The sequence below is a fragment of the Schistocerca americana genome, chromosome 11 (genome assembly GCF_021461395.2).
Source record: "Schistocerca americana isolate TAMUIC-IGC-003095 chromosome 11, iqSchAmer2.1, whole genome shotgun sequence".
In the NCBI taxonomy this organism is placed as follows: domain Eukaryota; kingdom Metazoa; phylum Arthropoda; class Insecta; order Orthoptera; family Acrididae; genus Schistocerca; species Schistocerca americana.
This window is the reverse complement of record NC_060129.1, coordinates 96,842,487-96,855,512: the sequence shown is the minus strand read 5'-3', so window position 1 is coordinate 96,855,512 and position 13,026 is coordinate 96,842,487. Positions and strand designations below refer to the sequence as shown.

At 45.0% G+C, this 13,026-nt stretch overlaps 1 protein-coding gene across 1 annotated transcript in view; it reads right to left on the bottom strand.

Moving 5' to 3' along the window:
* Positions 1-2,765: 2,765 nt before the first annotated feature.
* The window catches only part of LOC124553300, a 35,981-nt gene continuing 25,720 nt past the window's right edge, over positions 2,766-13,026 (bottom strand). Inside the window, exon 3 of the mRNA XM_047127180.1 lies at positions 2,766-2,897. Coding sequence (XP_046983136.1) covers positions 2,766-2,897 — 132 coding nt within the window. The remainder of the gene's footprint in view (positions 2,898-13,026) is intronic.

Genomic DNA, 13,026 nt, shown 5'->3' with positions numbered 1-13,026 from the left:
AACGTAGCAAGGACATACTCAACACATAGAAAATTCGGAACAATCTTCAGTGAAATTAAATGCACAGCAGTCAACAAGAGTTTGAAAGGAATTTCACTGTTAAACGTGCAGGAAAGAGCAGATGGGAGAAAACAGTTCATGGGAGGAACTACCACATGACTTGACGGAAGAAGAGATGAAAGCCGAATTGGAAAATGTGGGGGACTGACAATTAGAATTTAAAGCTCAGGAAAAGTTACACTCAAACAAGGCGGAATGGTTAGTTACCATTCCTTCAGAACTTACATGATCGTTGGGGAAGATGGCAATCAAATGAGTATTCACGTATCTGTGTGATTCATGAGACGGAAGTCTTAACAGCAGACTGCCAGAAAAAGACCATCTAGACACTACAGAAGCGACCAAGGGTCAGTAACTGCTATAGCTTTCAGACAATGACCTAAACAGCTCATAAATTCAAACTACTGACAAGAATAATAACAACATGCAAAAGAATGGAATACAAAGCTGACGATCTGTTTGAGGATACTAAAGTTGGAGTAAAGGATCCACAGAGGCCGATCTGACCTTTGACTTGATAGTAGAAGGGGTGTGTAAGAAAAATCAAGACATCTTTATTGGATTTGTAGATTTTTAAGTGATATTTGATAAGGAGAAATTGTGAAAATGTAAGACCTTTTTCTTTCAAAAAAATAGGTGTAAGACATAGGGATCAGCACGTAACATACAATATGTACAATAATCAACAAGGATTGGTACTCTGATTAAAGATAGTGAAAGACAGGGTTGCAGGTAGCCTCCAAAAATGTTCAGACTGAACACTGAAGAATCGTTGGTGGAATTGAAGAAACTTGTAGAAATGTAATTAAAACTGAGGTTGAAGAGGATTTCAATGATAAAATTCACTGGTGATATAGCTATGCCGACAAAGTGAGAAAGGAATATAGTAAACAGTCGAATGACCAAATTAGGATTAATGAACAGAAGAAAGACGAAAGTGCTAGGGGATGGCAAAAATTACATTGGTGGCAAAGTTTACATCAGAATTAAGGACAAACTGCTACCCTGAAGCCAATTTATGCTGAGGGACAAAGTGTGGTTTTTATAAGGAGTAATGTAGCACGGAAAAACAGGAGATTCCTCATAAAACAAAGTTACTAATACCAAAGATATGCCTTAATTTGTGTTAGACATATCTGAATGTATGTTTGGAGCTCAGTACTACAGGAAAATGATTTGTGGATTATGGGAAAAACAAGAAGGGAATTGGAGCATTCTAAATGTGGTGCTATAGAAGGATGTTGAAGTTAGGTGAATACATAACATAGGAACTCTAGAATATCTTTGCAGAGTAGGTGAGGATAGTGATACATGGAAAACCATGACACTACAAGGGTCAGCGTAATAGGTTAAATGTGAAGGCAACAGGGATTAACTGCAGTGGTAATGGAAATAGCTGTAGAAGGTAAAAACTGTAGGGCAAGACATCGAAATGCATACCAGAAATGATTGTGAACTTTGGGTGCTCATGGCACTCTAAATCTGGTGCTCAAAGAGGCAGAAACAACACGTACAGCAGGCAGAGTCTCTACTATGCATGTTTTGTTACTGAGAGTGGCTGTTACACCAAACTACGGTGGGGTGTCAAGCTGATCCACAACCTCACAAGCTGAGGCTCTGAAGAAAAATGGATCAAATGGCTCTGAGCACTATGCGGCTTAACTTGTGAGGTCATCAGTCGCCTAGAACTTAGAACTAATTAAACCTAACTAAGGACATCACACACATCCATGCCCGAGGCAGGATTCGAACCTGCGACCGTAGCGGTCGCTCGGTTCCAGACTGTAGCGCCTAGAACCGCACGGCCACTCTGGCCGGCTGGCCTCCGAAGACATTTGCTTCTGTTTGGTGCTTTATTAGCATATTTCTTGTTACCAGCAGAAGTTTTACGGCAAATAATTAGGTTTTTTTGTCCTCTCTCATTCATGCCAACCACCGCTAATGGTCTTATAAACATGTGTTTATCTGACCTCTGCTAGATCATTCCAGTACATCGGCAGTATTAGATGTTTATCAATCTTTACCTAAAGTGTTACATGCTCAGTGCATACCACCCTACCTCTTATAGTAGATTTTCTTTGTATGATGCTAGTGTAAATGCCTGAATTATTGCAGACATTGATTTGCTGATTCTGATGAGAATGAATCACTGAAGTGTTGACAGTAACACACTATTTTCTCTACCAACCTATTCTTAATTAACCACTCTCTCATGATACTACAGTCCGCCTTCATAGCTGGGTGGTAATGTGCTTGCCTCCCATGCAAGTGGGTCCAGGTTCGTTTCCCAGCTGGACTGGAGATTTTCTCCACTCGTGGACTGGGTGTTGTGTTGTCCTCACCATCGTTTCATCCTCACCACTGGCACACAAGTCGCCCAATGTGGCATCGACTGGAGTAAGACTTGCACTCGGTGGCAGAACTTCCCCACAATGGGGCGTCCCCCCCAACAATGCCATACACTCATTTCAATTTTCTTCATGCTACTACAACCTAATCCTGTGGATACCAGCCTGTTATTCATCTATGTTCTGATTATGTTCCCAGTTGACTTTCCTGACCCTAATTAAATCTAGACTGAGTATTTACAGTTGGCTTTTTGGTATTTATATCTTATCTACCACATAATGGTGTGTGTGTGTGTGTGTGTGTGTGTGTGTGTGTGTGTGGTGAGAACTCACCGCATGCGAGAGACAGTGGCCTCGTCAGGTTGAGGAGTCACGGGCCGTGCAGCAGCAGGTGTCTGGCGAGGTGCGCTGGAAGAGGTGGCGGTGGCGGGGGCGGCGGTGGTGGCAGTGGTGGTGGTGGCAGGCCTCATCTGTGTGGCGGCTGGTGGGCTGCACACACACACACACACAGAGAGAGAGAGGCACAGTGTGAGCTGGCTGATGTGTCCTCGTGGGGTCCTGGGTGCGGCTCACTGCAGCCAGCACTGCTGAGGGCCTGTCCACATACACACTCACACACACAAACGCAGAACGCACGCCGACAACGGGAGTAGCGGTCCAGGTAGTGCAAACGACTTTCCGGTGACAAAATCTCATCAGTTGTGTCGAAGTGGGAGCAATGAAAGTGAAAGTTTGGCTCTATGCTCTCATGTGTCATGTAAGTGCATGAGGAAAACTGTCCCTGCATCTTGACAGAAACATTTTAATTTCTATATGTAGAAAGAAGACTGACTTAAAAAAGGAAAAATGGAAATGACCGCATGGCACTGTTGGCCGGGAGGCCCCATGCGTCGGAGTTCGGCCGCCGCATCCTTTTTAGTTGACGCGCTTTGGCAACTTGCGGGTCAGTGATGATGGACATATAACACCCAGGCCCCTGCCGGGAATTGAACCCGGGCCCCATGCGTGGTAGGCGGAAACGCTACCGCTAGACTACGGAGGCAGACTTTTTTTTTTAAAAAAAGGGAAAAATTACTGAACATTTAAGCGGAAATAGTAACTTTATTTCCATGAAATGGTGAAGCCACATTTTCAGAAATTCACTTCGGCTAAAAAATGGAAAAAACAAAAATGTGCAGTAGTGGCAGTGGTTACAATGACCACACACACACACACACACACACACACACACACACACACAGTAAGCGTTAAATGGATGTTGCTTTCGTCCTGCACAATTTTACTCCTTGTTTTCCACAAGTGTAATACATAACAGCAAAAAATGATACACAGCGATGGGGGTTATGCCTGCTCAGGGAAACTACTGCTGTAAAGCAGGACCCAGTTCATCGACTGGACGTCAGAACGCTTTGATTAGTATACTGAAGGTAATAACAGCTCTCTATTAGCACGGGACGTAGCCGTTGAATGCCGTGTTGGACATATTTCTAGTTCCAGATGATTGTGTCACATAGACATCACTCACAAACGAAAGTACTTCTGACAGATGGCTGCTAGCAGGTATTATTATACCAGTTTATAACTTTGTACTCCAGCTCGTGTGACTTCCTTCACAGAGGCAAAGTCATGCTGTCTGGGGAGTTTATGTTCGACGTTATCTTTCTTTCCATACTCGCGCAATTAAAGCTTCGATCTAGGATTGTGGTCATACCAAGACAAGCCGCATATGTACCTGAAACACTGGAAGGCTTGCAAGGGAGTTATCGTTTTGGTCTGATGTTTCAACTGTTCTGTAGTGTGAGTCATTCTACAGTCCAGACCCACTTTGGGTTTCCGACAAACGGTCCTGCGCTTACTTTTCCGAACGACAACAGTGTAAATTATCCCCTTCTCAAGTAAACCGAAAACTTTATAACGATAGGTTAAACAAATTAGATCCCAAATAAAGTTGTACATCTCCCTATGTGTACTGCAAATAAACCAAAATAATGCTCGATACATCGTATATGTCAACATTTACATAAAACGGAGGGACAAGCAAATCCACAGATATACGATGAGATTTTTCAGGCTAAACAATCGCCATAGTGATTCTTCCCGAGATATAGTCCGTCGTCATCAGGCACAGAGTTTGGTCAAAAATCTTCACAACTATACTTATCGTGAGAGAAAAGGAAATCACATCCAAACAAGACTGCATCGAAATACACTCCTGGAAATTGAAATAAGAACACCGTGAATTCATTGTCCCAGGAAGGGGAAACTTTATTGACACATTCCTGGGGTCAGATACATCACATGATCACACTGACAGAACCACAGGCACATAGACACAGGCAACAGAGCATGCACAATGTCGGCACTAGTACAGTGTATATCCACCTTTCGCAGCAATGCAGGCTGCTATTCTCCCATGGAGACGATCGTAGAGATGCTGGATGTAGTCCTGTGGAACGGCTTGCCATGCCATTTCCACCTGGCGCCTCAGTTGGACCAGCGTTCGTGCTGGACGTGCAGACCGCGTGAGACGACGCTTCATCCAGTCCCAAACATGCTCAATGGGGGACAGATCCGGAGATCTTGCTGGCCAGGGTAGTTGACTTACACCTTCTAGAGCACGTTGGGTGGCACGGGATACATGCGGACGTGCATTGTCCTGTTGGAACAGCAAGTGCCCTTGCCGGTCTAGGAATGGTAGAACGATGGGTTCGATGACGGTTTGGATGTACCGTGCACTATTCAGTGTCCCCTCGACGATCACCAGTGGTGTACGGCCAGTGTAGGAGATCGTTCCCCACACCATGATGCCGGGTGTTGGCCCTGTGTGCCTCAGTCGTATGCAGTCCTGATTGTGGCGCTCACCTGCACGGCGCCAAACACGCATACCACCATCATTGGCACCAAGGCAGAAGCGACTCTCATCGCTAAAGACGACACGTCTCCATTCGTCCCTCCATTCACGCCTGTCGCGACACCACTGGAGGCGGGCTGCACGATGTTGGGGCGTGAGCGGAAGACGGCCTAACGGTGTGCGGGACCGTAGCCCAGCTTCATGGAGACGGTTGCGAATGGTCCTCGCCGATACCCCAGGAGCAACAGTGTCCCTAATTTGCTGGGAAGTGGCGGTGCGGTCCCCTACGGCACTGCGTAGGATCCTACGGTCTTGGCGTGCATCCGTGCGTCGCTGCGGTCCGGTCCCAGGTCGACGGGCACGTGCACCTTCCGCCGACCACTGGCGACAACATCGATGTGCTGTGGAGACCTCACGCCCCACGTGTTGAGCAATTCGGCGGTACGTCCACCCGGCCTCCCGCATGCCCACTGTACGCCCTCGCTCAAAGTCCGTCAACTGCACATACGGTTCACGTCCACGCTGTCGCGGCATGCTACCAGTGTTAAAGACTGCGATGGAGCCCCGTATGCCACGGCAAACTGGCTGACACTGACGGCGGCGGTGCACAAATGCTGCGCAGCTAGCGCCATTCGACGGCCAACACCGCGGTTCCTGGAGTGTCCGCTGTGCCGTGCGTGTGATCATTGCTTGTACAGCCCTCTCGCAGTGTCCGGAGCAAGTATGGTGGGTCTGACACGCCGGTGTCAATGTGTTCTTTTTTCCATTTCCAGGAGTGTATATTCCATTCTACATCACCAGCTATCCTTGCCAATATTTGACGAATTGGTGCGTTGCATGTGGTTTGCTGCCAAGCTATGCACTGAGGGAGAAGCTTTTATGTATCTAAATCAAGTTTTTTTTTCTCGGGATTTCTTAAAACAGGCACGCAATTGTAAAAATTCAGAGTGGATTAATATCGACCAAGCACGTGTAAATCATCAACTGTAAAATGTTAAAAGTATCGCATTTTACGTACGATGTTCTCGTGTACACTCTACAAGCCGATTCAGTTGCTGACCGCAGGAGAGTCCGTCCACACACGGAGCGCCCACCCTTCTGGCGCGACACATTTCCGACCGTCCGACGCCCTGGCTTCACTGCCGTCTGCCACCCCTCGTACACTCCTGACTTGGCCCCATCCCATTTTCACCTGCTGCCGAAACTTAAAGAAACGCCATCGAGGACTTTGCTCTGGTAGTGGTGAAGCGGTGCGTCGAGAGGTGAGGTTGTGGGTTCGTCAACATAGTCAAACATTCTTCAGTGACGGCATCGCGAATCTGGTCTCTCGTTGGCACAGATGTGTTCGTCGCAAGGGCTGCTATGTTGATTTACAGATACGTAAACATGAAGAGAAAATGCAGAATGTTAATAAAGTCTGCCTTATTTAAAGCGCTTTAAGAGTTTTCAAATAAAAAATTCGACGGCTAGCACTGATATTTGCAAACTCAAATTTTACTTTCCCATTCGTTTTCATGGCTTTTAATAAATATTAATAAATACATTGTCTGGAGTATTACTCTGGTTTATTTGCACTGTGACGTACAAAATGAGAAATAAACTAAAAAGACTGCACCAAGAGACTCGACCCCAGGACCCTCGGCTTACCGCTCAGAACTCTCTCTGGAGCGCTGGCTGGGACCTGTGCCGACATAAATGACCCGTTCCCCGCCCGATCCGCGCCAAAAGACCCAACGTTTGGTGAACACTTGGCGTTCTGGAGCCCTCATTTATGTCACAGTGATTTCTGGCCGAGCCCTGCAGAGACCGTAAATCTGGAGGAAGTATGTGTTGACCAGCAGTTGAGCTGCCCTTGTCAGTGAAAAGGAATAGAGAGACCCCTGTTCGACAGAGAACGCAGAATAATTTCTGGCGGCGAACATGCAGACTATTTGGAATTGTTCAGCGTTACACTTCCCCAAATTTCCTCATTTTAGAATGGATCTATCAATTCTTGCAATGTAAGGCAGATCATTTTCTGCATTGAAGAACAACTCAGCAGACAGATGCGTGAGCCCAGATGAGGAGCATTTGGATTGCCATTTATTTGCCATAATGCTTTTAGTGCTGGGAGTCTGAAGAGATGCTCGACACGTCTTTGATGCTGCTCTTTCCATTTAAACAGAGGGGTGCGTCTTTAAGGGATATGGATCTTGTCAGGACAGAAAGGCGTTCGGAAGCAATTCGCTGTGGCCTCCAACATTTGCCTTAAGTGAAAATGACAATCCACTGACAATCATTTTCAACAAAGACGCCGCATGGATTTGAACCAACTCACCTCCCGAATCCAGGGACTACTAGTTCAGCGGCTCGTCTCGCAGAGCTACCCAGAGTCGGTGGAGAATCGAGGAAAACCGATTGCTGTACTCTTTTTTACAATAAAATAAAATGCATCGCTACAAAAGATTGAATTCTTACATAGCTTGTTTTTCCTTTACACGTGCATGTTTGGTCATTCCACACTGCATGAGTGAGTGCATATTTTTAAGATTTAACTGTGCATGGAATTGCTGGCTTCAGTTACTGTGCTATTACAAGAGCAGAAATAGATTTCGTAAGAAGGGATGAGGGAAGAATGAAGGGTGCTGCCAGCTCAGACGAATTCAAGCAGCCCGCTTTTAGAAACGAACTCACTGCGGAATGCGCTGTCATCCTGTACCCCGTCCGCTTCCCCTTCTCCGCAACCCCCTCCCCCCAAAAAAGTTCCATACCGGAACTGATTTTCGTAACTGATATCACGCAAAGTCATCAGATTGGGTGATATTTTGTCATTTCGTCTACTAATGACAGAATACCGAGCAAATTTTTTTAAAGCAATACAGCCATCGCCATTTAGGCGATATATTTTTGGGCGACACAGCTGAATCCGAGTGTATTTTTATCCACTGATTTTAATTTAATATTATTTTCTATGATATTTACCATTTCGCTGCCTTGTGAAATACTGTAATATTGCAGCTACAGTCGCAGGTTCGAATCCTGCGTCGGGCATGGATGTGTGTGACGTCCTTAGGTTAGTTAGGTTTAAGTAGTTCTACGTTCTAGGGGACTGATGACCTCAGCAGTTAAGTCCCATAGTGCTCAGAGCCATTTGAATCACAACAGCACAAACACAATAAACGGTAGGTAACACTTACATTACATTTGACTGCAATTAACAACTGAACTTGTTAACAAAACTGAAATCAAGCAAGGCCAACATTGGGTTTTGGCTAAGAGAGCTATAGAGAGCTGACAGTGCTACGAATGTCTGGACGGCTCAAATCTATCTTTGGCCTTACTGACTGCTGATAGTGCGTATTCCTTTTGCGTCGTGTGATTGAAAAGCAAAATATTTTTCAATTTCACTACATGGCAACTACGACGTACGTACTTTCATATACGTGATGGGGGGGGGGGAGGTGTTCTTTGGGGGGGAGGAAACCAAACAGCGAGGTCATCGGTGTCATCGGGTTAGGGGAGGGCGGGGAAGGAAGTCGGCTATGCCCTATAAAAGGGCCATCCCGGCATTTACCTGGGACATCACGGAAAACCTAAATCAGAATGGCCGGACGCGGGATTGTTGAACTGTCGTCCCCCAAAATGCGGGTCCAGCCACTGCGCCACTTCGCTCGGCTTGACAAGGGGAGGGCGGGGGGCGGGGCATTTGGGGTTGTTTGTTTTGTTACTGCAGCATGCGTTCCTTTGTTTATTTAGTTTTGGTGCCATTGGAGCAGCTGCCGTTGCCCCCCCCCCCCTCTCTCTCTCTCTCTCTCTCTCTCTCTCTCTCTGTGTGTGTGTGTGTGTGTGTGTGTGTGTGTGTAGGTAACCCTTGATCTAGGGGTAGCGTATTTGACTAATAACCACGACTTCCTTGGTCTTTGGTTCCAGCCTCGCCACTAATTGAATGTTGAATAGAAACCATCATCAATGGCGGCTGAAAACTTCCAGCATGAAAAGTCTCACTCGATCGTCCAGCGGCCTTGTCCACAGGGGTGGAGGAGGGGGAAGAGGTCCAGGGCACCTTCTTGCCACTGGGTTGCCAAACTGCTCCAAAAACGTCGAAGAATCAGCAATGATCAATGGCACGAGGATGCAGAAGGCAATGGAAACCACTTGCGATGGTAATTAGCTGATAAACATTATGTCACTGTAAAAATTTTTAAGAGATAGTACGTATTTGTTGGAAAAACATAATTGCGGTTTTATAAAACGATAATTGTAATCATTAAAAATGATAAACATGAAAAGGAAAGAAAAAGGGCATAAAATGGTTCAAATGACTCTGAACACTATGGGACTTAACATCTGTGGTCATCAGTCCCCTAGAACTTAGAACTACTTAAACCTAACGAACCTAAGGACATCACACACATCCATGCCCGAGGCAGTATTCGAACCTGCGACCGTAGCAGTCGCGCGGTTCCGGACTGAGCGCCTTAACCGCGAGACCACCGCGGCCGGCGAAAAAGGGCATATTTAGGATCCATTTTTGTTACTCTTTTTTGCGAGATGGCCTTCTCGCTTGTTCCGGCGAATGTTTGAACTCAGCAAAACTCTTGATTTGTGTGTTAATATATTGTACACTGCATCAGACATCATGCAGTCCAAACAGGTTATGACGATGTACAAGGGACTGTGAGTTTGCGTTAGTTATACCCGGGAGTCGCACAAACCGCTTTTTGCTTTGGTTTTTCATAAAAATTTCACGTCTGTAGATTTCAGGCTGTCATGGAGTCAGCTTGTGAAAAGGTAGCAGAGATACAGTGCACCTGCAGTATTTACAACACACTATTTGTGGAGAGGGACTGAAGAGGAATTTTTCTTGTGTTTTTGCAGTATGAGCAGCAATAAAATGCCGTCAAAATGCAGGAAACGTCAATAAGTGAAGGAAGTAGTAGAAACAATGTAAATCATATTGCAGGTGGTCTTGGACAGTGAACGAGGTAACGTGTTGCGCACGCCTAGAACTTGCAGTGAGTGCTGTGTCATAGGGCAGCCAGGGACACACCTCCGCTTCAGTCGCTGTGTCATAACATTTAACCAACAGTACCAAAATGGAAAGACAGTTTTCTTTACATAAATTTGTAAGTAGGCTGTTTAGGTTCTTATATACGTAACGCCACCGCCACGTAGAGCTCTGTAAGAAAATCACTGGCTGTGGTGTGTGCAGTCTGTGGCTGGGTGGCATTGTTGTAATAGTCGCTATTGTAGTGTTGGGCAGTTGGCTGTTAACAGCGCGTAGCGTTGCGCAGTTGGAGGTGAGCCGCCAGCAGTGGTGGATTTGGGGAGAGAGATGGCGGAGTTTTGAGACCGGATGATCTGGATGTGTGTCCATCAGAAAGAGTAAATTTGTACGACTGGATGTCATAAAGTGCTATATATTATGACCTTTGAAGACTATTAAGGTAAATACATTGTTTGTTCTCTATCAAAATCTTTCATTTGCTAACTATGCCTATCAGTAGTTAGTGCCTTCAGTAGGTAGAATCTTTTATTTAGCTGGCAGTAGTGGCGCTTGCTGTATTGCAGTAGTTCGAGTAACGAAGATTTTTGTGAGGTAAGTGATTTGTGAAAGGTATAGGTTAATGTTAGTCAGGGCCATTCTCTTTTAGGGATTATTGAAAGTCAGATTGCGTTGCACTAAAAATATTGTGTGTCAGTTTAGTGTTGATCAGAATAAGTAAAGAGCGAAATGTCTGAGTACGTTCAAATAACGTAAGAGGTTAACCAGCATAGTAATTCAATAATTTTTCTAAGGGGACGTTTCAAATTGCAGGAAGGCCTACACTTCCTCCTACGTTTCTCGTTAAAATGTTCCACATTAGATATACTGAACACACGTAACCACTAAACATCAATAACGAGAACACTATTACTCCATTTCTGTTCTTTGAAAAAACAACTATGACCACAGCCAAGTCAGTGCTGTAACTTTTTTAACCAGTTGCTTTAGCTTTAATTGTAGTACAGTAACGCATACTACAATATACTGTCCTAGTTAAGGTTATCTGTTATACTTGTTTGTTTTCGCATCCAAGATGTGCTTACGCATTTTGCATTTGACGATGTATTCGTTGTGACGCCTCATTTGCTAACAACAGTCTGCAGAAATCGATTGTTTGAAAATAAGCGTTACATCCCCGAATACGCAAGAAACAAAACCGAATGTTGGACCTTACAGCCGATGCCTTTCTCCGAAAATGGAATAAAAATCGCAGCTTTATACGGTAAGTCGCAAAGAGGGATGTCGTACTAAGCGACTTTTTAAACACAGTAGAACCCCTCTAACCCGACCTTGGATGGTCCGTCACTCTGGTTAGTGCAGCCGTGCTCAGGCTCGCGAGCCCGTGCCTACTTGTCACTGACTGGACGCCTGTCGGGCCATTGTTGCGGTCCCTATCGTTGTGCCTATTGCTACACTCTACGCTATTGTGCAGTTTTATCCTTTGTTTGGATTAAAAACGTCGTTGTTTGCTTTATTCCGTGCTCTCTACAATACTTATTACTGTAGATTCATTGTGTGTACAGTTGCCTGTTTTTCAACATGTCTGGATGCAAACGTAAACACGTAACTCTTTCACTAAATGAAAAATTAGCGGTGCTACAAAGACTAGACGAAGGAGAATCGCTCCAAAAATTTGCAAAGGAACTGAATGTAGGTGTTACGACAATTAAGGATTGGAGGAAGAATCGGAAAGACATTGAATCCTATACAGTTACGATTGATGGTGAAAATACTCTGAAGAATTGCAAAACATTAAAAAAGCCTAAACTCGAACTGCTTGATAACGCATTGTGTATGTAGTTTTGTCAAGAAAGAAGGAAAGGAACGCCAATATCCAGGCCAATTCTCCAAGAAAAAGCGATAGTCTTGCACAAAAAACTGGAAGCTGAAAGTAAATTTGCTGCCAGTGAAGGCTGGATTGATCGTTGGGAAACCCATCATGGCGTCCGGTGAAAAACTATCTGCCGATGCCGCAGCTGCTAAGGAGTTTTCTGTTAAGTTTCGAGAAATTATAGAAGAAAATGAACTTTTACCCTGCCAAGTGTATAACATCGACGGGAACTTAAAAATGTTGCCAACAAAAACGCTCGCAGCTTCAAATGATTCTGTGGTAGGCACGAAACTTAGAATAACAGTCGTTCCTTGTAGCAACTCAGATGGTACCCACAATCTCCACTTGTTCGTCATTGGCAAATCTAAGAAGCCAAGGGCATTTAAAAATATAAATTTCCTTGCCGGTTTATTACCACAATCAAAAATGTTTGGAGCGACTGCAACCTAAAGCAAAATAATCTGCCTGTTCGTGCTCTACTGCTGTTGGATAACGCACCATCACATCCATCTTAGGAAGATTTGGTGAAGGGGGACATAAAAGCTCTCTTTCTGCTTCCTAATGTGACCTCACTCATCAAACCAATGGATCAGGGCGTTATCAATGGTTAAAAAGGCGATATCGCAGAAAGTATATCAGCTCAATCTTGGAAAAATCTGAAGGAGGTCATAACTTATTTGAGGCAATGAAATACCTGAACATCAAAGATGCTATCTACACAGTAGCTGCAGCATAGGATGAACTGAAACCTGACACTGCGGAAATCGTGGCGTAAGCGTTGGCCACAAGTTATGACTGAAAATGAGCATACCAAAGATGAGCAAAGCAACGACGCCCTGGAAATCGTTAAAGATCTACAAACTCTGCAGCCGAACGTCCCTGCCAATGAAGTTGAGGAGTGGACCAACGA